General features: G+C 36.4%; 1 protein-coding gene across 4 annotated transcripts in view; it reads right to left on the bottom strand.

Moving 5' to 3' along the window:
* DMXL1 (Dmx like 1) overlaps positions 1 to 21,240 on the bottom strand; it is a 137,288-nt gene that overhangs the window by 105,536 nt on the left and 10,512 nt on the right. For all 4 annotated transcript variants that reach the window (XM_047858920.1, XM_047858924.1, XM_047858932.1 and 1 more), the window contains exons 2-4: positions 11,679 to 11,804; positions 8,448 to 8,519; positions 5,540 to 5,618 (exon numbers count right to left, since the gene is read on the bottom strand). In XM_047858920.1, coding sequence (XP_047714876.1) covers positions 5,540 to 5,618; positions 8,448 to 8,519; positions 11,679 to 11,804 — 277 coding nt within the window. The remainder of the gene's footprint in view (positions 1 to 5,539; positions 5,619 to 8,447; positions 8,520 to 11,678; positions 11,805 to 21,240) is intronic.

Here is a 21,240-nt window from a genome sequence, read left to right as displayed (position 1 = left end):
GTTAAGAGTCTCATATAATACTATAAAAACAACTCAACTTCTAAAAAAGTTAAATAACCAAAACATTTGCAGGGAGAGGGAGTGAGGGTGTATTTTAATTCTGTTGAAGCAGTTTGGGGAAAATAGGGAAGAGATCATGTAATCTTTCATTTAAAAAACATTTAATGAGCATCTTCTTTGTACCAGGCACTGTGCTAGCCACTGACGGGGAACACAATGACAAATGAACACTGTCCTTTTTCAAGACGATTTCACATTCTGGTAGAGACATTCTGTGAAGAGAGGCATGAATTCATGCAAGTTCAAATATATTCCCAAGAATGATTTATAATCTGGTTTATGGTTAAAGAATAAGGTGCACAGAAGACTTGGAAAAAATTCTGGTCAGAGACCAAAGCATTTTTGAAGTTTATAAGGCATCTGGTTACAATTAGTTACAATTAGTTGGGAGTGTTAAGTGTGGAGAGGTTACATAAGTGGATCTGTATTTTAGAAGAAGGGGTCTAAGTAGGACGGGCAGATATCAACAGATGGACTTGAAGAGGCCTCGTAAACCTTGTAAACCTCCCTGCACTGAGACAATATGCAGAAGTTATATGTAAAGTATGTACATTTTTCTAGAAAGATAATCCTTAATTTTCACCACGCTTTCAAAGGCTCCAGTACACAAAAGTAAAGATTCTTTAAAAAAAAAAAAAAAAGTCTAGAGATGGATGAGATTAGAGAAAACACACAGGGAAACCTGGTTAATTGACGATAATAATACACAAAGGAAATCATGAGGATCTGAATCAAATACTAAACTAAGAAGCAAGGATTTGAAAGCCATTTCAAAAGCAGAATTTTCAAGGCTTGACATCAACTAAAAAACAGGAGATACAAAAGGTTTCAAGGAAAAATCCCAACTTGGGAAGTTGAGCAGAAGACTGCTGTCATCCAAACAAAGAACACAGAGGAAGAGACACAACTGTGATTGAAAAGTTGAAAATAAATAAGGAATTCACTTTAGCAAATAAGGACTATGGATTTGTGTCTCCCCATAAAGATCACTCTATTTCAAGGAAAGTGGGTTTGTGACAAAACAGACTGTTGACCAGAAATCCCTGTGTCTACATCCAAAGTAAGTCACTTAATTAGTCATGTGAATTTAATCTTGGGCAAACTCTGAGCCTCAATTTCTTCTCATCTATAAAATCAGAAGTGTGTACAGATCGGCTGTAATGGTATTGTATGTATAACTGTGAGGCACAGGCTAGTATCGTACATATAACCGTGATGCACAGGCTAGTGGGCTTAGCAGAAGCTCAATAAATAGCAGCAACGGGGTGGAAGGTCTCACAAACAGCTTAGAAAGCACCAATAAGGAATTTCATTTAAATTTAGTTATTATTAGCACTGCTAGGAATTTACCCAAGGGATACAGGAGTACTGATGCATAGGGGCACTTGTACCCCAATGTTTATAGCAGCACTCTCAACAATAGCCAAATTATGGAAAGAGCCTAAATGTCCATCAACTGATGAATGGATAAAGAATTTGTGGTTTATATACACAATGGAGTACTACAGGGCAATGAGAAAGAACGAAATATGGCCCTTTGTAGCAACGTGGATGGAACTGGAGAGTGTGATGCTAAGTGAAATAAGCCACACAGAGAAAGACAGATACCATATGTTTTCACTCTTATGTGGATCCTGAGAAACTTAACAGGATTCCATGGGGGAGGGGAGGGGAAGGAAAAAAAAAAAAAAAGAGGTTAGAGTGGGAGAGAGCCAAAGCATAAGAGACTCTTAAAAACTGAGAACAAACTGAGGGTTGATGGGGGTTGGGACGGAGGGGAGGGTGGGTAATGGGTATTGAGGAGGGCACCTTTTGGGATGAGCACTGGGTGTTGTATGGAAACCAATTTGACAATAAATTTCATATATTGAAAAAAAAAAGAAAAAAATTTAGTTATTATTCCACTGCTTAGTTCACCAATGGACACCAGTTTTTTTTTTTTAATTTATAACTAAAAAATAACACTGTATTAATTTCAGGTGTACAACATAATGAATGACCTGATATTTGCATATACTGCAAAATGGTCACCACAGTAAATCGAGCCTACATCCATCACCATACATTGGTTACAATTTCTTTCTTGTGATGCAAGAACTTTTAAAATCTACTCTCTTAGCAACTTTCAAATATACAATATGGTAGTGTTAACTAAGGTCACCATGCTGTACATTACATCCCCAGGACTTAATTTATTTTATAACTCCAAGCTTGCACCTTGTGACCACCTTCACATATTGTAACCACCCCTCACTCCAGCCTCTGGCAACTGCCAATCCCCTGATTTATGTATGAGTTTGGTTTTTACAAGTTTTCTTAAACATAAACTGAAGTTGAAATTAAGGTAGTATAAGAGACTCTTAAAAACTGAGAACAAACTGAGGGTTGATGGGGGGTGGGAGGAGGGTAGGGTAGGTGATGGGTATTGAAGAGGGCATCTTTTGGGATGAGCACTGGGTGTTGTATGGAAACCAATTTGACAATAAATTTCATATACTAAAAAAAAAGAAATTAACGTATCCCATGAAGGATTAAGAAATTAATATAAAATACAAAATAATTAATCCCAGTTATGGAATGATACAAAGATAGCTAATGTATAATACAGTATATTGCTTTGAACACAAAGGGTGGAGGTATGAATATTAAAGTAGGAAAAAGGCAAAAAAAAAAAAATCTTAAACAGAAAACCTCATGATTTAAGCTGGATGCAATAGTGGATCTGGAGAAAACACAAAAGCACTATAGTCAGTTTAGTAATGGTATCTGAAAAAATTTCTTTATATCCCAATACCTAGCAAATAGTAAGTAAATACTGGTCAGAACAAAAATGCTAATATTTCACTTAAAATATTTACAATCTGTTTATAAATAAAGTTCACTTGCAAAAATAAACTAATTGTTCCCAATTATTTATTACAATAACCCGTTTCTCAACCAAACCATTAAATTTTAAACTTTTCAATTGTAAAAAGAAAAATAATTTGATCACAATTAAAGAGATAATGGTCATGAGCTGTTGTCAAGTCACTATTAGGTATGCTAGGAAAATAAGTAACTGTCTTTTATTTTCCTTTATTTTTTAGAGAGACAGAGAGAGAGCAGGCGAGAGGGTCAGGAAGAGGAAGAGAGAGAGAGAGAGAGAGAGAGAGAGAGAGAGAGAGAGAGAGAGAATCTTAAGCAGGCTCCACACTCAACATGGAGCCCCATCTCATGACTGCCCAGCCCCCATCATGACCTGAGCCAAAATCAAGAGTTGAACCGACTGAGCCACCCAGGTGCCCCAAGTAATTATCTTTTAATACTACTCTCTAATGCTGATTTTAGAGCAATTTAATATTAATACTATCCTCTGAAGCATTAGTATTGATAAACCAATGGTACAGAATATCCAAGCAACTATTAATGTTATTACTAAGAAATATCACTCAAGGGGCGCCTGGGTGGCTCAGTTGGTTAAGTGACCAACTTTGGCTCACGTCATGATCTCACAGTTGGTGAGTTCAAGCCTCGCGTTGAGCTCTGGGCTGACAGCTCAAAGCCTGGAGCCTGCCTCAGATTCTGTGTCTCCCCTCTCTCTACCCCTCCCCTGCTCACGCTCTTTATCTGTCAATAATAAATAAAAACGTTAAAAAAAATTTTTTTTAATTCACTCAATTGTTAAATGTTTTTATTGAAGTTAGTAGTCTGACACCTCAAGTAGCTAGTTTACCTGCTAACAATATTTTTAGAGGGCTCTTATACAAGTACTTTCAGATACACTGCTATACCTTATCATTAAAAAACTACCTTGTGAAATAGGTTATTACCTTAATTTCTAAGTGAGTTAACCATTCTTCATCTGTTAAGTACTTTTTTTCAAGATAACAAAACTTACAGTCAAATATGTGAACATTTATTGAAAACCTAATATATGATGGGCCCCTAAAGATAAAAACATACTAAATAAAATAGTCTCAGCTCTATCTAACCAAAAATTTAAACCATGTAAACAAATAATTATAATAGACTGTAGGGCTATAAGAGAGTAACCATATAGTGTATCATGCAAATAGGAACTTTTGTTAGAGTAGAAGGTGACACTATTATCATATGAGAACAACAGGCATTAACTGGGACATAAGTCTCACTATAGTAACAATCGAGTTATACGCCAAGTGCCGTACTAAATGAAATGTCAAATTTGAACCCAGGTCTGATCTCTCTCCACTGTATGTATAACATATACACATAGATTACCAGCTAGTAAGCATCCATCCTCTAACCTTATAAGAAAAAAACATTTTAAAACAATGATTTTAAAAAAGTATCTCAAAGATAATCTCTTATCTCCTAATTTCCAAAGTTTTCTAATAAACATTTTTTCTCAGCCATTTCAACTACTATATTAAAATGTAAACTATCTTATCTCTAAACTGATGATTTTTTAGTTCTGTTTCAAAAAGAACTTCTTATATTCTAGAAACGTCTATCTTTTGGATATTGCTACATGATATGCAAGCATGTCAAATTCCACAAGTCCAAACAAAATGTATGTTCCACTATCTGTAACTCCTACATATCACTGTTCTTCTGGGCACAGATATTCTCAAAAGAATCTAAAATCCAACTGCCAAGTAATATCAATTCTACCACCAGTGCATTTCAGATCTACATATTCCTTGCATTAGTCATTCAACATTAATTAAGCACCAATTACATTAAAGACAGTGAAATAAATTCTTATTTCTCATTCAGACTACTGTGAATCCATACTTTGCAAAGGTAACTATATTTATCCCCCTCTTCCTCCAGACTCTGACCCTTCTAACTTACTGCTACCAGATAAATCTGGTAAAACCATAAATCTTAGCTTGTCTTGAGGCACTTCAAAAACCTGTAACAGTTTTTTGGACAGTCAAAAAGAATTAAATTCAAATACCTTCGCATGACTTTAAAGACCTTCCACAATATGTTGCAATCTCATCTCCTTATCACCAGACTCACTCCAGCTTCAAAGTCCTATTAACAGAATGTATCTAATGCTTTCTTTTTCTGGGCAATGGACTGATAAAAACTGCTTTGGGATTTTCTTTTCTTTTTTTTTTTTTTTTAATGCAGAAGTAGGTAAGTGATACATACACACATGACCTCTTCTTAGAATTCCCTTCTTTTTGTCTCTTCTCATCTATCCCCACTCTCAAAGCTAAAAATCTACCTCCTGACCGGTCAAAAAGCTCCTCTTCAATCAAACTTTGATTCTCCAGACAGAATTAATGTCTCCTTCCCAAATCAACAGGTATTCCTACCATAAGTAGACACTATTACAGTATTTGTGTTTATTTCAGTATAAGCTCTAAAAGAACATAATGTTTTACTTATTTTTTACTCCACACAATCTCACACAGAGTAGAACTGAAATACATGAAAGTAATAAAGGAAACAGCCCAAACAAGTGATACTGTTATTTCATTTCAGTTAATCCTGCTTGTGTTCTTACCTGCAGGATCCCAAGTTATGTTGTGTGCTATTGATTCCAGAAAAAATTGGCCACTTTTCTGCCATTGACTATATAATTCCTAAAATTAAAAAAGAAGTCATTTAGCCAACTATTATGGGCAGCATTTTTCTGTCAAATATATACATTCATTTATTATTATCACTTATTATTCATAGTAACACATGAAGTCATTTTCTTTGAGGTACAATTGACCATGCAGTCATTTTGAAGGAGAAGAAAATGTTCAATTCAGTCAAGAATAAGAAATATGCAATGGAAGAGAAGAGTGAGAGAATGAATACCCATTCATGGAGGTCCAAAAAAGTTTGTCTTCAGCATAAACAACCAGTAACTATATGCCACGTTGGAGAACATTCTCTTTAACCTCAGACTTCTAAAATTACAATGTTTATCGTATTATTATAATAGTTACAAAGGTTTAACTTTAAATTTGTCTCTGTCTGTGCTATCTGAGGCTTCCTTCTCTTTTAATGTTTCATCCTCACCTGAGATCATAAGGTATGTGTGAAAATTCAGAGTAAGAAATGAAACACTTCCATTATATTACATAATTTATGACATTATCATTTCTGAAAGCAATACTTTTCAAACTTTTTTACCTGTAGGTCACTGAGAAATGTATGTTGCAATAGGGCCCAAAACACAAACAGACATAAATGCAATCTAAGTTTACCCCCTTACTACTTGTGATGCACGGTAACATCTTCTATTTTACCTCATTTTCTTTTAAATTCAGGCTATGGCCTACTAAGTTGATTTCACTAACCTCAAAAAGATTGAGACCCACAAATAATCTTTTAATGTAGTGGTTTTCATACTTTAGTACAATAACCTGAGATGTTTACTTAAAATTCAGATTTCTGAGATGCACATCCAAAGGTTTGGGCTCAAAAAAATCCAAAATGAGGAATCTGTACTTTAAATCAATGCCCCAGGTGATTCTGATACAGGTGGTCTGCAGAATATGCTTTTATGAAACACTGCCTTGCAGGAATGGCTTTTGATCATAGTGCACGTCAGAACCCTCTCTAGAACCAGACACAGAAGTGCCTAGGCACAACGCCACACCTACAGATTTAGAAATCCTGAGGGCAGGATGGATACATGGACCAGCTAGTGATTCTGAAGTTGTCTTCCCATGAAGAACCACCACCTTAAAAGAATATTCCAGAATGCACAAAGAAAAGGAAATAGTATCTTTTTTATGAGGATCTACAGATTCTCTTAGACTATACCCAGGAATTACAGATTCTATGTACCTTCCAAAGTCCATTTTTCTATTTGATCCAGTTTTTCCCTTACACATCAAGGTTTTTTGTTTGTTTGTTTTTGTTGTTTACCCTTTCTGCAGTCAGGGTTGCCTACCAATAAACCAACTTCTTCTTACTGACTTTTTAACAATATATTAAACAATTATAACCAGTACATGAGAAAATGGGCAAAAACTAAAATTCCTGATTCTACCCTTACTGATAAAGGTATTTTAACATAACTGATTTTTTTAAAGTCAGTTATTTCATTCAATAAATATTTATGGAATATTACTTGAAATATATCATCCCGAGCAGAGCAATCCCTTTTATTTTTACTACTTTCAATTACTAATTCACAGGTTATTAGGGCTTCTAATAGTGGATTCATTTGGTAACACAACACAAATATAAATCAGGGGAGAACTGTGGATTCTCCTTCCAGGAAGTTTTAAAGTGAGTATCAGTTAACCTAAAGAAAATATTTTTCATTAACACAAGGTACGGAAAAGAAAGTCCACACGTAGGAATCAATACAGCTAGTTTTACTTAGTTCTGTGGCTCAGCAGCTGTTTCACTGGTTAACTAACTTATTTTCTTTGGGCCTCTGTTGTCTTACTTATAAAAAAAGAAATAACAGCTGTCATACTAAGTCAGAGGGAACTTGTAAGATATAAGGAGCTAAGTGAAAATGAAATGAAAAATACTCAAAGATATATAAAGGTATGTCTATTATTAAAACACCTCAATTCTTTACATTTAACATACTTCTGCACAGTTTCTGACATCATGTCATCATTACAATATTCCCACAAAGAATGAATCGCTATTAGCCAATTTCAGAATTGATCAAAGAGCCTCCTAAGACTGACTTGCTTAGGATCAACTGGCTAGAAAGCAGCAGAGAAAGCAAGCAAGCAGTGCTCGTAAGACCATACTTTGGTGATCCTCTTTCATAGGACTTAAATCACCAGTTTAATCTTCAGTGGAAATGGGTAAAATAAGCTGGTCTATTGTATCTAGGGCATTCAAGCACCCAAGAAATTTACTACATAACCTTTGTACTTATGAAATATTGTTTTAACCAGCTTTCAGAACTATTTCTGAATACAGTTTCTCTATAAAGAAAAACATTTACTGACCTGTTAACAGTTATATTACACAAACATAGTAAGTGCAAAAAAATAAGCCCTGGAGATATGTTAAGACTCTGCAATTAAAACACATAACTTTAAGAACAAAATACACAAGAAACAGCAGAGAAACTATATAAAAGTAGATAATAAAAACCAAAAACAAAACAGTCACCCCACCTACATAATGGTGTTTGCCACTAGCAATAAATGAAGTGCCAAACTTAAAGTTATTGACTCTTGAAATATTTATTATAAAAGAAAAACATCAGAAGAAAAAAAGTATTTTCAGGCAATTCATCAACACAATTTAGTTTAATTCTACTTCAATCCAAGATTTAAAACATATTTTAAATATGGAAGTGGCATTTAACATGTATCTACAATTATGGTATAATTTATACTGATTTATTTGATGATCACTCTGATTCTACACCCTTAAAAAACAGTCTTTGAATACTCAAGACATTTCAATTCCTAAAAGAAAAATGACAAATTACTGACCAAATTTTTCTTTTGCTTCGGTAGGTTAACTGGTTCAAACACAGAGATAACATTTCCATAGGATGCTGCAATCTTTTAAAAAGAAAAATAAAGAAAACTTATGGATATGTTAACTTACTTATGAATCAAAAGAGCAAAAGAAATTAATAATATAACTTAAAATAAGCCCCCCACCAACACAATTTCATTCATCAATACTTGAAATGTCAGTTTTAAGAGACCACCATACCCAAATCAGAATTCTAGTACTGTCACTTACCAACTGGGTAACTAGCAAGTTAATCTCTTTGCATCTTAGTATCTCTATCTATTTATCTATATTTATAATATGCATAATACTATCTTCCTAATGGAATTAGTTGGAGGATTAAAACAACGGCTATAAAATATCTAGCATACAATTATCTTATAAGATGCATGGTAAATATTAATTCTCTTCCTCACAGAAAAAAAAAATGTACTTATGTATTCCTTGTCAGGTGGAAATCAGACTTAAAAATCAATTTCTAGGGGCGCCTGGGTGGCGCAGTCGGTTGGGCGTCCGACTTCAGCCAGGTCACGATCTCGCGGTCCCTGAGTTCGAGCCCCACGTCAGGCTCTGGGCTGATGGCTCGGAGCCTGGAGCCTGTTTCAGATTCTGTGTCTCCCTCTCTCTCTGCCCCTCCCCTGTTCATGCTCTGTCTCTCTCTCTGTCCCAAAAATAAATAAACGTTGGAAAAAAAAATTAAAAAAAAAAAAAATCAATTTCTAGGTTATCTCTTTAAAGTTCAAAATTCTGTCACTGTATGTGTATGTAGCCTTTTAAAAATAAAACTTAGATCTATTCCTTTGTGAACTCTCCAAGAAATGCATTTTTTCAATACTCTATTTTATTTGGTATCTTTATAATTTACTCTTTTAGTCAATGGCTCTATTTTATTTTATTTTTTCAACGTTTATTTATTTTTGGGACAGAGAGAGACAGAGCATGAACGGGGGAGGGGCAGAGAGAGAGGGACACACAGAATCGGAAACAGGCTCCAGGCTCTGAGCCATCAGCCCAGAGCCTGACGCGGGGCTCGAACTCACGGACCGCGAGATCGTGACCTGGTTGAAGTCGGACGCTTAACCGACTGCGCCACCCAGGCGACCCAATGGCTCTATTTTATAAGGTGGCTACTGTTATAGCTTGAGTGAGCCACAAATGAAGAACACTGAAGTATCAGAAATGAGATTGATAGATACAAAGAATGAATGAGAGACAAAAATAAGAACATATAATCAATCTAGAGAAGAGGGGAGTAAGTAATAAGGATGTAATATCCAATGGAAAAAGACTTTCAATGGCTCTTTTTAAGTGTTCTGCAAGGTTCATAGGATACAGAAATCATCTGCAATCAGTCGGTCTGCAAGGAAGTATTTAGTTTGAGCTTTTAAGTATGGGTAGGGTTTCAAAGAGAAAGGAATATTCAGTGTAGAAGCAGGGTATAACACAAATATGAACACAAGTATAAACATTAGAAGAGACAATGTATGCTTGGAGATGACTACTAGCCCAGATGGAACAGAGTGTCCCTTATAACAGAATAAAGGACACACATCCAAAAAGGTACATCCAATCCAGGTTGTACAGGGCCTCAGGCCAAGGTGAACGATTTGAACTTTCCCAAGGTACTGGGAAGCTAAGAATGTTCTAAGCAAATGAGTCAGATAAATGCAGATGAATATTCTCATGAAAATTAATCTGCTAGTACTACAGAGGAAAACAAAACAGTAATGCTAAAATACTAGATGTCTACAGTATTAAGCAGCATTTCCTTCTTAAAGGCAAACAGAAATCTCCAAGTTTCATAACCTGCAAATTTTCTTCCTGATATCATAAGGAGTCTTTTAATTGTACTAAGATCTGTGACACAAAGGAAATTTGCCCTTTATGAAAATGACTATAAAACCAAATAACCAGTTTAACCTGGACTGTCATGTAATATAGGATCTCATGAAAATATAAATCATATGTGAAGTTATTAAAATGAGATTTCCAACATTAACTAGGTCTGAGTCCAGATGGTTTAATCAAGTTTTTACACAATAATGAAGATTACAGAACTACAAAGTTGGAGATCAAACAAACATGAAGGGGGGGAAGTCTCAAGGATTTTCAACATTCCATAATAAAGATCATTTTCGTAATGTAGTAAGAATGAAAGTTGTGAACAAAAGAAAGATAGGTGAGAAACACTTGTAACTACAAAGGTAAGGGACCTAGGAATAACAAAGAAGACCAGTCAAAGAAACAGGTAAAGATTTCAAGAGCCAAAACTTATTCTACCATAAGTAACTCTAAACTATGTCCTAAGAGGTAACTTTTCAGACAGGCAGGTTCATCAGAAATGCTTACATTAAAAAACAAAAAAAAAGGTTGGGTCCATTTGATTCCTCACGCAAAATGTTCTGGTGGAATCATATAGGCAAATAACATTTTAAATATCTAGCAAAAAAATTAAATAAATTTGCACAGTTTAGCCCAGTCTAGTTACAAGTATACCTAGGCTTGGCCACCTATGCCTACATGGTGCTATATTAAGCTATACACTACTGCCTACTAGCTAGGACTCTACCAATTCTGCTACTATGTAGAACCATATTTCACCTGATACAGAATCATAACCTGTTTCTTTTGTTGTTGTTCTTCTTCTTGTTTCAAGGTCACTTTTTACTTTTCACATGCAAATAGAAGCCCAAACAAAATTTTTCATTTTTCTTACAGATTACAGACTTGGAATAAATTGATGAAAAACTACAGACTTTAGAAGAGTTGATCTCCATTTTAGTATAAAGTTTATCCAGAAGTTACAAGGAGATACCTGCACAATGAAGAATGACTCTAACATATGATTTCTCCTCAGTAGTTTATGTATAAACAGACTGAAGGTTTATTGTCATTCCTTTACCTTAATCCAATCAATTTTTAAATAAGTAACCTTTAGAACTGTTCTATGGGTAATGTTCACAGAAAAGATTATGCTATAACTTGAAATTATGTAAGAACAGAATTCTTGACAATCTCCAAGACACATCAGAGAGAAACAAGAATTTTGTTCTCTACTATGCATCTTAGAGAGTCAAAGAAAATTGTAGCTACATTGTCCCTGAAACAAAGCAAGCTTCACATTCAATAGGAAATACATACTTTGGAGATTATCTTGACAAAAACCATATTCAAAACAAATCTCACATTATAAGATTACAAACCTTGCCTTGTTGCATTGAGCAGTCTACACATCCTACTTGAATATTTCCATGTTTAGCTCCTGGGATTATTTGCAACCTTTCAAAATCACTTCCCAGTATAACAATGTCACATCCAGATGCATAAGCCTAAAAAAAAAAGAAAGAAAGAAAGAGAGAAAGAAAGAAAGGAAGAAAAGAAAAAGAATAAACTTGTGAAGAAAGTATATATCACATACAATACTGGCATTAATATTATGTTTTAACAGAGTGATTTTAAACATCCTGTTTTTTTTTTTTTTTAATCTGTATAAGTCAAGAATATTTCCTTTACCTCTGATATTCAGTCCCATCAGCAAATTCAGCCAGTCCTGTCTGCAAAATGTTCACTTCCTTCATCACTAATGAATGGTACTGCTCTGGCCTAAACTATCATCATCTACCTCTTGCACTACTATTTTTTTTTAAGTTTATTTAATTTGAGAGTGGGCACACTCATGCATGAGTGAGAGAGGGAGACAGAGAATCTCAAATAGGATCTGTGCTGTCAGCACAGAACCCCACCCAGGGTTCGAACCCATGAACCGTGAGATCATGACCTGAGCAGAAATCAGGAGCCAGATGCTCAAATGACTGAGCCACTCAGGAACCTCCCCCCCATACTACTATTAATAGTCAGACTGTTTCCATTCTTGCTTCCCTCTAATTCCTTTCCACACACAGTCATCTTTTTTTTTTTTTAAGTAGGCTCTAGACCCAACGTGGGGCTCAAACTCATGACTCCAAGATCAACAGTTGCATGTTCTATCAAGTGAGTGAGCTGAGCTCCCCTAAGAGTCATCTCTTAAAAATGTTTATTAAAGCAAGTAATTTGCCCTGCTTAAAAACCCTTTCAATAGTTTATCCACTGGACATGGAATAAATCAACTCCTTACCATGGTTCAATGCCCTAAATTATTATCCTAACTCTCCAAACCCATCTCAAGCTACTGTTTCCTTCCCTCTTTTGGCTCCCGTCCCTACATTGCCCTTCCTTCTGTTCCAGGGGCATACCAATCTTTTTCCACCTCAGTGTGTTTTATCCACCTCTCTCCTGCCTGATCTTTGTCTAGCTAGCTTTTTTTCAATATTCGGGTCTCAGTTCCCTCTGTCTCTGATTACTTTCCATCCCACCACTATTTATTCTTCTTCATAGCACCTATCATAATTTTTAAGTATCTTGCTTATTATCCACTTCAATTGCTGCAAGTTAAGTTTCAAGACAAAAAGAGAGCATACAAGCATATCTTATTCTCTGCTCTATCCTCCAATTCTAACTAACAGGATTTCTTTATAAACACCTATGGAATAAATGAAGTATCTAACGTCAAAAAACAGCCACCACAGCCAAACAAATAAAAAGGTATCGTTCAAGGCTTGCTGGCAAGCATTTTATACCTTTTCGGTTTTTACAATTAGCACAACTCTTCCAACCAGAACTGATTTTGCATCCTTTCTTTAACTTCTTAAATCACAGGAGTTTCTCCTGTTACAAAGTATGTGGCTGTCTTCCTAGAATTTACCTATATAAGCCAGCATGAAGTATAACACTAACAATAAAACATTTATCACAAACTGTTTTCCATCCAAAAATAAGTTCACAGTATTGGCAATTATTTACTTTCTCATCACTTTTGCACCTGCACATTTACCTTACTTAATGTAAAAAATATTATACTTAATATATACTTCATGACCTTAATTCCTATCAAAGCCACAATGTTTCTGTACCTGCCAGCAAAAAGTATTTGAAAAGAAATTTGAGAGAACATAAAATAAATATGCTCACATTACAGATAAGAAAATGAGGCCTTAATAGGCTGACATAACTTCTAAGTGGCAGAATGGGCTTCAGAATCCTGATCGCTTTTGATTCTTGACCTAGCGCTATTTCCCTGGCACCATTAGGACTTCCCTAGTTATTATGCTTGCCCAAATTTTCCTAGAAGAAATTAGTGACAATCAAGTATGGTTCCACTAGTATCACACAGGGGAAAATCTTGGCTCAGTGAACAAACAAAATCTCATGATGGTCTATAAAACGATATAAACATCCACTATCAGAACACAAGACTTGTCACAAGACTATTAGCAAGAAAAATTTCCAAAAACTAATTTAAGAAAAATTTTCATTTGTAACACACTAAATATCTTAATATTTTAGAAACTGATTTTCCCCTCATTATTAAATTTTGATAAAGTACTGATTGTCACTGTATCCCAAAACATTGTGTCAAATTCTGAACGTTTACAATTTAGATTTCCCTACTTGTTAACAAAATTGTTTTAGTTTCCATTAACTGGAATGAACATGTATGTTTTCTTTCTTTCTTTTTCTTTCTTTCTTTCTTTCCTTCCTTCCTTCCTTCCTTCCTTCCTTCCTTCCTTTGTTCAATATATGAAGTTTATTGTCAAATTGGTTTCCATACAACACCCAGTGCTCATCCCAACAGGTGCCCTCCTCAATGCCCATCACCCCCTTTCCCCTCCCACCCACCCCCCCATCAACCCTCAGTTTATTCTCAGTTTTTAAGAGTCTCCTATGCTTTGGCTCCCTCCCTTTATTTTTTTCCCCTTCCCCTCCCCCATGGTCTTCTGTTAAGTTTCTCAGGATCCACATTAAGAGTGAAAATATATGGTGTCCGTCTTTCTCTGTATGACTTATTTCACTTAGCATCACACTCTCCAGTTCCATCCATGTTGCTACAAAGGGCCATATTTCACTCTTTCTCATTGCCACGTAGTACTCCATTGTGTATATAAACCACAATTTCTGTAACCATTCATCAGTTGACGAAAATTTTTTTGTAATTTTTTAATGTTTATTTATTTTTGATGGAGAGAGAGACAGAGTGTGAGTGGGTAGCGGCAGAGAGAGACACACACAGAATCCGAAGCAGGATCCAGGCTCTGAGCTGTCAGCACAGAGCCCGATGCGGGGCTCAAACTCACAAACTGCGAGATTATGACCTGAGTCGAAGCCGGATGCTCAACCGACTAAGCCACCCAGGCGCCCCCATCAGTTGATGGACATTTATGCTCTTTCCATAATTTGGCTATTGTTGAAATGCTGCTGTCAACATTGGGGTACAAGTGCCCCTATGCATCAGCACTCCTGTATCCCTTGGGTAAATCCCTAGTAGTGCTATTGCTGGGTCACAGGGAAGATCTACTTTTAATTTTTTGAGGAACCTCCACACTGTTTTCCAGAGGGGCTGCACCAGTCTGCATTCCCACCAACGGTGCAAGAGGGTTCCCATTTCTCCACATGCTCGCCAGCATCTATATAGTCTCCTGATTTGTTCATTTTAGCCGCTCTGACTGGAGTGAGGTGATGTCTGTGTGGTTTTGATTTGTATTTCCCTGATGAGGAGTGACGTGGAGCATGTTTTCATGTGCCTGTTGGCCATCCGGATGTCTTCTTTAGAGAAATGTCTATTCATGTCTTCTGTTCATTTCTTCACTGGATTATTTGTTTTTCGGGTGTGGAGTTTGGTAAGTTCTTTATAGATTTTGGATACTAGCCCTTTGTCCAATATATCATTTGCAAATATTTTTTCCCAATCCGTTGGTTGCCTTTTAGTTTTGTTGATTGTTTCCTTTGCAGTGCAGAAGCTTTTTATCTTCACGAGGTCCCAATAGTTCATTTTTGCTTTTAATTCCCTTGCCTTTGGAGATGTGTCAAGTAAGAAATTGCTGCAGCTGAGGTCAGAGGTTTTTTTCCTGCTTTCTCCTCTAGGGTTTTGATGGTTTCCTGTCTCACAATCAGGTCCTTTATCCATTTTGAGTTGGTTACAAAATTACTGTTTAATGTAAGTATTAAACATCTGCAGAGTTGAGAAATGCATAGTTATCCCAGAAATAAACACTTAGAACTCTAGATAAGAAAATGCCAATTTTTAATACAATTAACCCTTGATCATTCAAAGACTATCCCAGTTCTGAATTACCCTTGTCCTTTTGCTGCTCCTGTATTACACTATTATTGCCTGTCATTTGACTTTCCTTTAGTGACAGTAGAACATACAAAAGCTTTCTCTCTCTAGTTTTGGTAAACTTCAAATCAATTGAAAATGACTGATCTTATCTGGAATATCTCTCTTTCAGTCCCCACTTTCTTCTCTTAGAGTTATAACTAATGCATGGCAATAAACTACTATATGAGAAAAAAAAGATTATAATCATCTGCAGTCTTCACTAGTCGACTACTATGCTTGGTGCTTATAATTAAGATTTTCTGGTATTCCTGACTACAGAACTTATTTTTCAGTTTATCTGCATAACTAAATATAGAATGCATTAAAGACTCAAACCTTATTTGCATTATGTTCCGTTTCTCAATCATTTTCAAGAATCTGTAAATGTCTCTCCTTAAAAAGTCTGCTGTGCATAGGAGACTAGTTAAATAAATATTGCACATACCCACAATGGAGTATAATACAGCTGTAAAAATAATAAGGAAGCTATCTATGAACTGAAATGCAGTGATTTCTTGGGGACATTTTTTTTTTTTTTTTTTTTTTTTTTTCAACGTTTATTTATTTTTGGGACAGAGAGAGACAGAGCATGAACGGGGGAGGGGCAGAGAGAGAGAGGGAGACACAGAATCGGAAAGAGGCTCCAGGCTCTGAGCCATCAGCCCAGAGCCCGACGCGGGGCTCGAACCCACGGGCCGCGAGATCGTGACCTGGCTGAAGTCGGACGCTCAACCGACTGCGCCACCCAGGCGCCCCTTGGGGACATTTTTAAGTGAAAAAAAGCAAAGTACAAAAGGATGTGTTATTCGGGCAAGGAACAAGGAAAATAAGAAAACACACATGGATCTGCTTATTACAGTAAGAAACACAGGATGGATAAAACTAGACAGTAATAAAGCTGATTACCAACTAAGGTGGGGAGGATGAAGTGGAAGAGATACAGGAAAAAATGACTTTTGAAAGCATGTTAACATAATACATATTCAAAACTTAAATCAATCAGAGTAGGGGACAGGTAGTGAAACAAAGGAATTAACTGCATTTCAAATAAAGAAGGCACAAAGGACCTAAGTAACTTATGAACACAGAGTATGATTGTGTATTATCAGTCTTGGACAGTGAAAAGGAAAACACTAGACCACCTCCTGTGTTTCTCCTTTACTCACACACAACTACCACATTCTCAACACTTTTGACAACAGATGTGGGGTCTTTTAACCACAAGAAATAATTCTGTGACATAAACTGGGTCTCTGACAATTTAACTCAATTCTGACACTACGTACCTGGGGATAGTGTCTGATCCCATAGGTTAAGGGCTCAGTCTTAACTGAGACTGTCCTATACTTCACAAGCTAATCTCAAGTGGTGGGTCCCCAGGTTACCCATAACTTCTGTCCAATTTGGTTACATATCAGAAGTTCCCATGACCTCCTTCCCCTTGGATTTGATATGTGCTAAAATAAAACTTAGGGAAATACTTACTTACATTTACCAATTTATTAAAAGATATGATAAGGGATACAGAAGAACAACTTAGATAAAGAAATGTATAGAGCAGGATCTGGGAGGAGGTTCCAAGTACAGGAGCTTCTGTCCCCATGGAGCTAGGGGAGCATCACCCTCCTGGTACATGGATATGTTCACCAACCTGGAAGCTCCCCGAGTGCCATACTGTTGGGATTTCACAGAAGCTTCCTTGCACAGGCATGTCAATTATTAACTCCATTTCTAATCCCTCTCTAGTCTCTGGAGAATAGAAGGTGGGGCTGAAAATTACAAGCTTCTAAATCTGGCTTAATCTTTCTGCTGACCATCCCAGAAGCCATCCAGGACCCTACCTAGAGTTGCCTCATTACAACAAAAGATGCTCCTGGTTCCCTTATAACTTAGGAATTTATAAGGGTTTCAGGAGCTGTGGTAGGTCCCACCGTAAAGAACCAAGTAAGTATTAGGGGGTGCCTGCCTGGATCAGTCAATAGAGCATGTGACTCTTGATCTCGGAATTGTAAGTTTGAACCCTACATTGGGTAAAGAGACTACTTAAAAAAAAAATTGGGCATGTTGGGTGGCTCAGTTCCTGAAGCATCCAACTCTTGATTTCAGCTCAGGTCATGATCTTACGGTTCATGAGATCAAGCCCTGTGTCAGGCTCTGTGCTGACATGGAGGAGCCTGCTTGGGATTCTCTCTCCCCTCCCCCTCACTCCCCAACCCCATGCAGCACGCAGCACCTGGACACACAATCTCTCTCAAAATTAAATACACATTAAAAAAAATATTAAAAAACTGTTAAATTGAAAAAAAACAAATATTAGAACAAGTGATGCTCATAATGTTTTTATCACTTAGGAATTTAGAAGAGTTTCAGGAGCTCTGTGCCAGAAACAAGGGAGACAGACCAATATATGTTATCTTCTATTATCTCACAGGCAGGGTGGGGAGAAGTATGAACAAATCTTGAATGCTTTTTGTAGGTTGTTTTGTAACTGTAGTGGTACGGACAATGCAATTCTGAAACTATTTTAAATGTATTACAGAACTGAGCAAATTAGCCGAGGATCTCGTGATATAAGGAAGAACAAAGATATAAAATAAGGAAAGATGCAACAGAGTCAAGTAAGGTTGTGCTGGAATTGGAAATATTGGTATAAAAATTATGTTTTCCAAAATATACATATTTCCCTGCACATATGTGAATATATTTGTACATGTGTATGTATGTGCATGCCATATGCATATACATGTGTATCATGTGCTGGTACTGTCCACTGAAAAGGACAAGAAGCATAAACATCCCAGTAGCAATGAGATCACCTAGCACCTTGATCTTGGTCTCTAATAGCATTCTCTACTTAAAGAAACCAGGGCTCCTTGAAGAAATAGCTAATTACATCACTGGGGCAGGGTAGCTACAATGAGGGCAAAGAATGCCCTCTTACACCAGAAAGAAGGTGCTTTAAAAAAAAAAAAAAAAAAAAAAGGACCAGGCAAGAATCATCATCAGCGGATATTCAACCTAGGAATAGGGACTCAACCTAGGATATTTGCACGGTCTTAAAACTCTCTCACACATTGCTTATTAGGTGCAAGAGGAAGAAAAAAAAAAAAGAAATTTGTTGTATGGGGGAGAAACTGGGCAACACCTTCAAGAGTCATCAAAATTAACATCACTAATGATAGATATCACATACACCTAGAGAAGAACACAACATCATCTATGCAGAATTTTGGCCAAGAATGCATAACCTCACTATAATCAAGAAGAAACATCAGAAAATGCAAAATGAGTAAAGGTTTGTTTTTTATTTTATTTTTTTTCAGTCAAGCCAGTAATCTCTTTTATTTATTTATTTTTTTTATGAAATTTATTGACAAATTGATTTCCATACAACACCCAGTGCTCATCCCAAAAGGTGCCCTCCTCAATACCCATCACCCACCCTCTCCTCCCTCCCACCCCCCATCAACCCTCAGTTTGTTCTCAGTTTTTAACAGTCTCTTATGCTTTGGCTCTCTCCCATTCTAACCTCTTTTTTTTTTTTTTTCCTTCCCCTCCCCCATGGGTTCCTGTTAAGTTTCTCAGGATCCACATAAGAGTGAAACCATATGGTATCTGTCTTTCTCTGTATGGCTTATTTCACTTAGCATCACACTCTCCAGTTCCATCCACGTTGCTACAAAAGGCCATATTTCATTTTTTCTCATTGCCACGTAATATTCCATTGTGTATATAAACCACAAATTCTTTATCCATTCATCAGTTGATGGACATTTAGGCTCTTTCCATAATTTGGCTATTGTTGAGAGTGCTGCTATGAACATTGGGGTACAAGTGGCCCTATGCATCAGTGCTCCTGTATCCCTTGGATAAATTCCTAGCAGTGCTATTGCTGGGTCATAGGGTAGTCTATTTTTAATTTTCTGAGGAACCTCCACACTGCTTTCCAGAGCGGCTGCACCAATTTGCATTCCCACCAACAGTGCAAGAGGGTTCCCGTTTCTCCACATCCTCTCCAGCATCTATAGTCTCCTGATTTGTTCATTTTGGCCACTCTGACTGGCGTGAGGTGATACCTGAGTGTGGTTTTGATTTGTATTTCCCTGATAAGGAGCGACGCTGAACATCTTTTCATGTGCCTGTTGGCCATCCGGATGTCTTCTTTAGAGAAGTGTCTATTCATGTTTTCTGCCCATTTCTTCACTGGGTTATTTGTTTTTCGGGTGTGGAGTTTGGTGAGCTCTTTATAGATTTTGGATACTAGCCCTTTGTCCAATATGTCATTTGCAAATATCTTTTCCCATTCCATCGGTTGCCTTTTAGTTTTGTTGGTTGTTTCCTTTGCTGTGCAGAAGCTTTTTATCTTCATAAGGTCCCAGTAATTCACTTTTGCTTTTAATTCCCTTGCCTCTGGGGATGTGTCGAGTAAGAGACTGCTACGGCTGAGGTCAGAGAGGTCTTTTCCTGCTTTCTCCTCTAAGGTTTTGATGGTTTCCTGTCTCACATTTAGGTCCTTTATCCATTTTGAGTTTATTTTTGTGAATGGTGTGAGAAAGTGGTCTAGTTTCAACCTTCTGCATGTTGCTGTCCAGTTCTCCCAGCACCATTTGTTAAAGAGGCTGTCTTTTTTCCATTGGATGTTCTTTCCTGCTTTGTCAAAGATGAGTTGGCCATACGTTTGTGGGTCTAGTTCTGGGGTTTCTATTCTATTCCATTGGTCTATGTGTCTGTTTTTGTGCCAAGGGTTTGTTTTTTAAAGTGGGAAGAACGTACTCTACTCTTCAAATGTCAATGTCAAAATGAATTTAAAAAAAAAAGAAATGATGCTAAAGAGACATGGTAATTAAATGTAATCCCATGGTCCGAATCTTGTACTAGAAAAGATAAATGCTGTATAGAACGCTGTCATATCAACTAACAGAACTGGAATACAGCTAATACATTAGCTAAAAGTTTATCAATATACATTTATGAAATAGATTACTGTTATTATATAACAGAATACTCGTCTTACCATGAAATCAAACTAAAGTATTTGATTGTAAAAAATTATGACATATGTAACTTATTTCAAAGGGTTCAGGACAAAAAATTATGTAGGCATACACATATCCAAGGAGCACAAATGATAAAGAAAATGGGAATCAAATACTACCAATAGTCAAATCTAAGTAAAGAGAGTATGGGTGCTCCTTGTATTATTTTTATTTCATTACTTTTTCTAGGTATGAAGTTATTTCTAAATAGTTACTTTCCATGTAGTGATGAAAACATCTAAAACTTAATTATTTTCAAAAATTTAAAACAAAAAATGCTGTGACTTTTTTGTGCTTTTATTTTTCACTTTCTATAGTGTTTTGGGCCTATTTTTTTCTCTTTGGCACTATACTGCAAGGCCAATTCAAGTGGTTTTCACTGTCAACAGATTTAATCCCTACAACAAATACTGTGAAGTACTCACTATAATCACCCCATTTTACTCATAAGCAAATTCAAGCTTAGACAGACTGAGTAATTGCCTTGAGTGTTAGAGCCAGTAGGAGGCACAACTGAGACTGAAACCAAGTTAC

Source organism: Prionailurus viverrinus, chromosome A1 (genome assembly GCF_022837055.1).
Source record: "Prionailurus viverrinus isolate Anna chromosome A1, UM_Priviv_1.0, whole genome shotgun sequence".
In the NCBI taxonomy this organism is placed as follows: domain Eukaryota; kingdom Metazoa; phylum Chordata; class Mammalia; order Carnivora; family Felidae; genus Prionailurus; species Prionailurus viverrinus.
The sequence above is the reverse complement of the archived record's forward strand: the minus strand, read 5'-3'. Positions and strand labels throughout refer to the sequence as shown.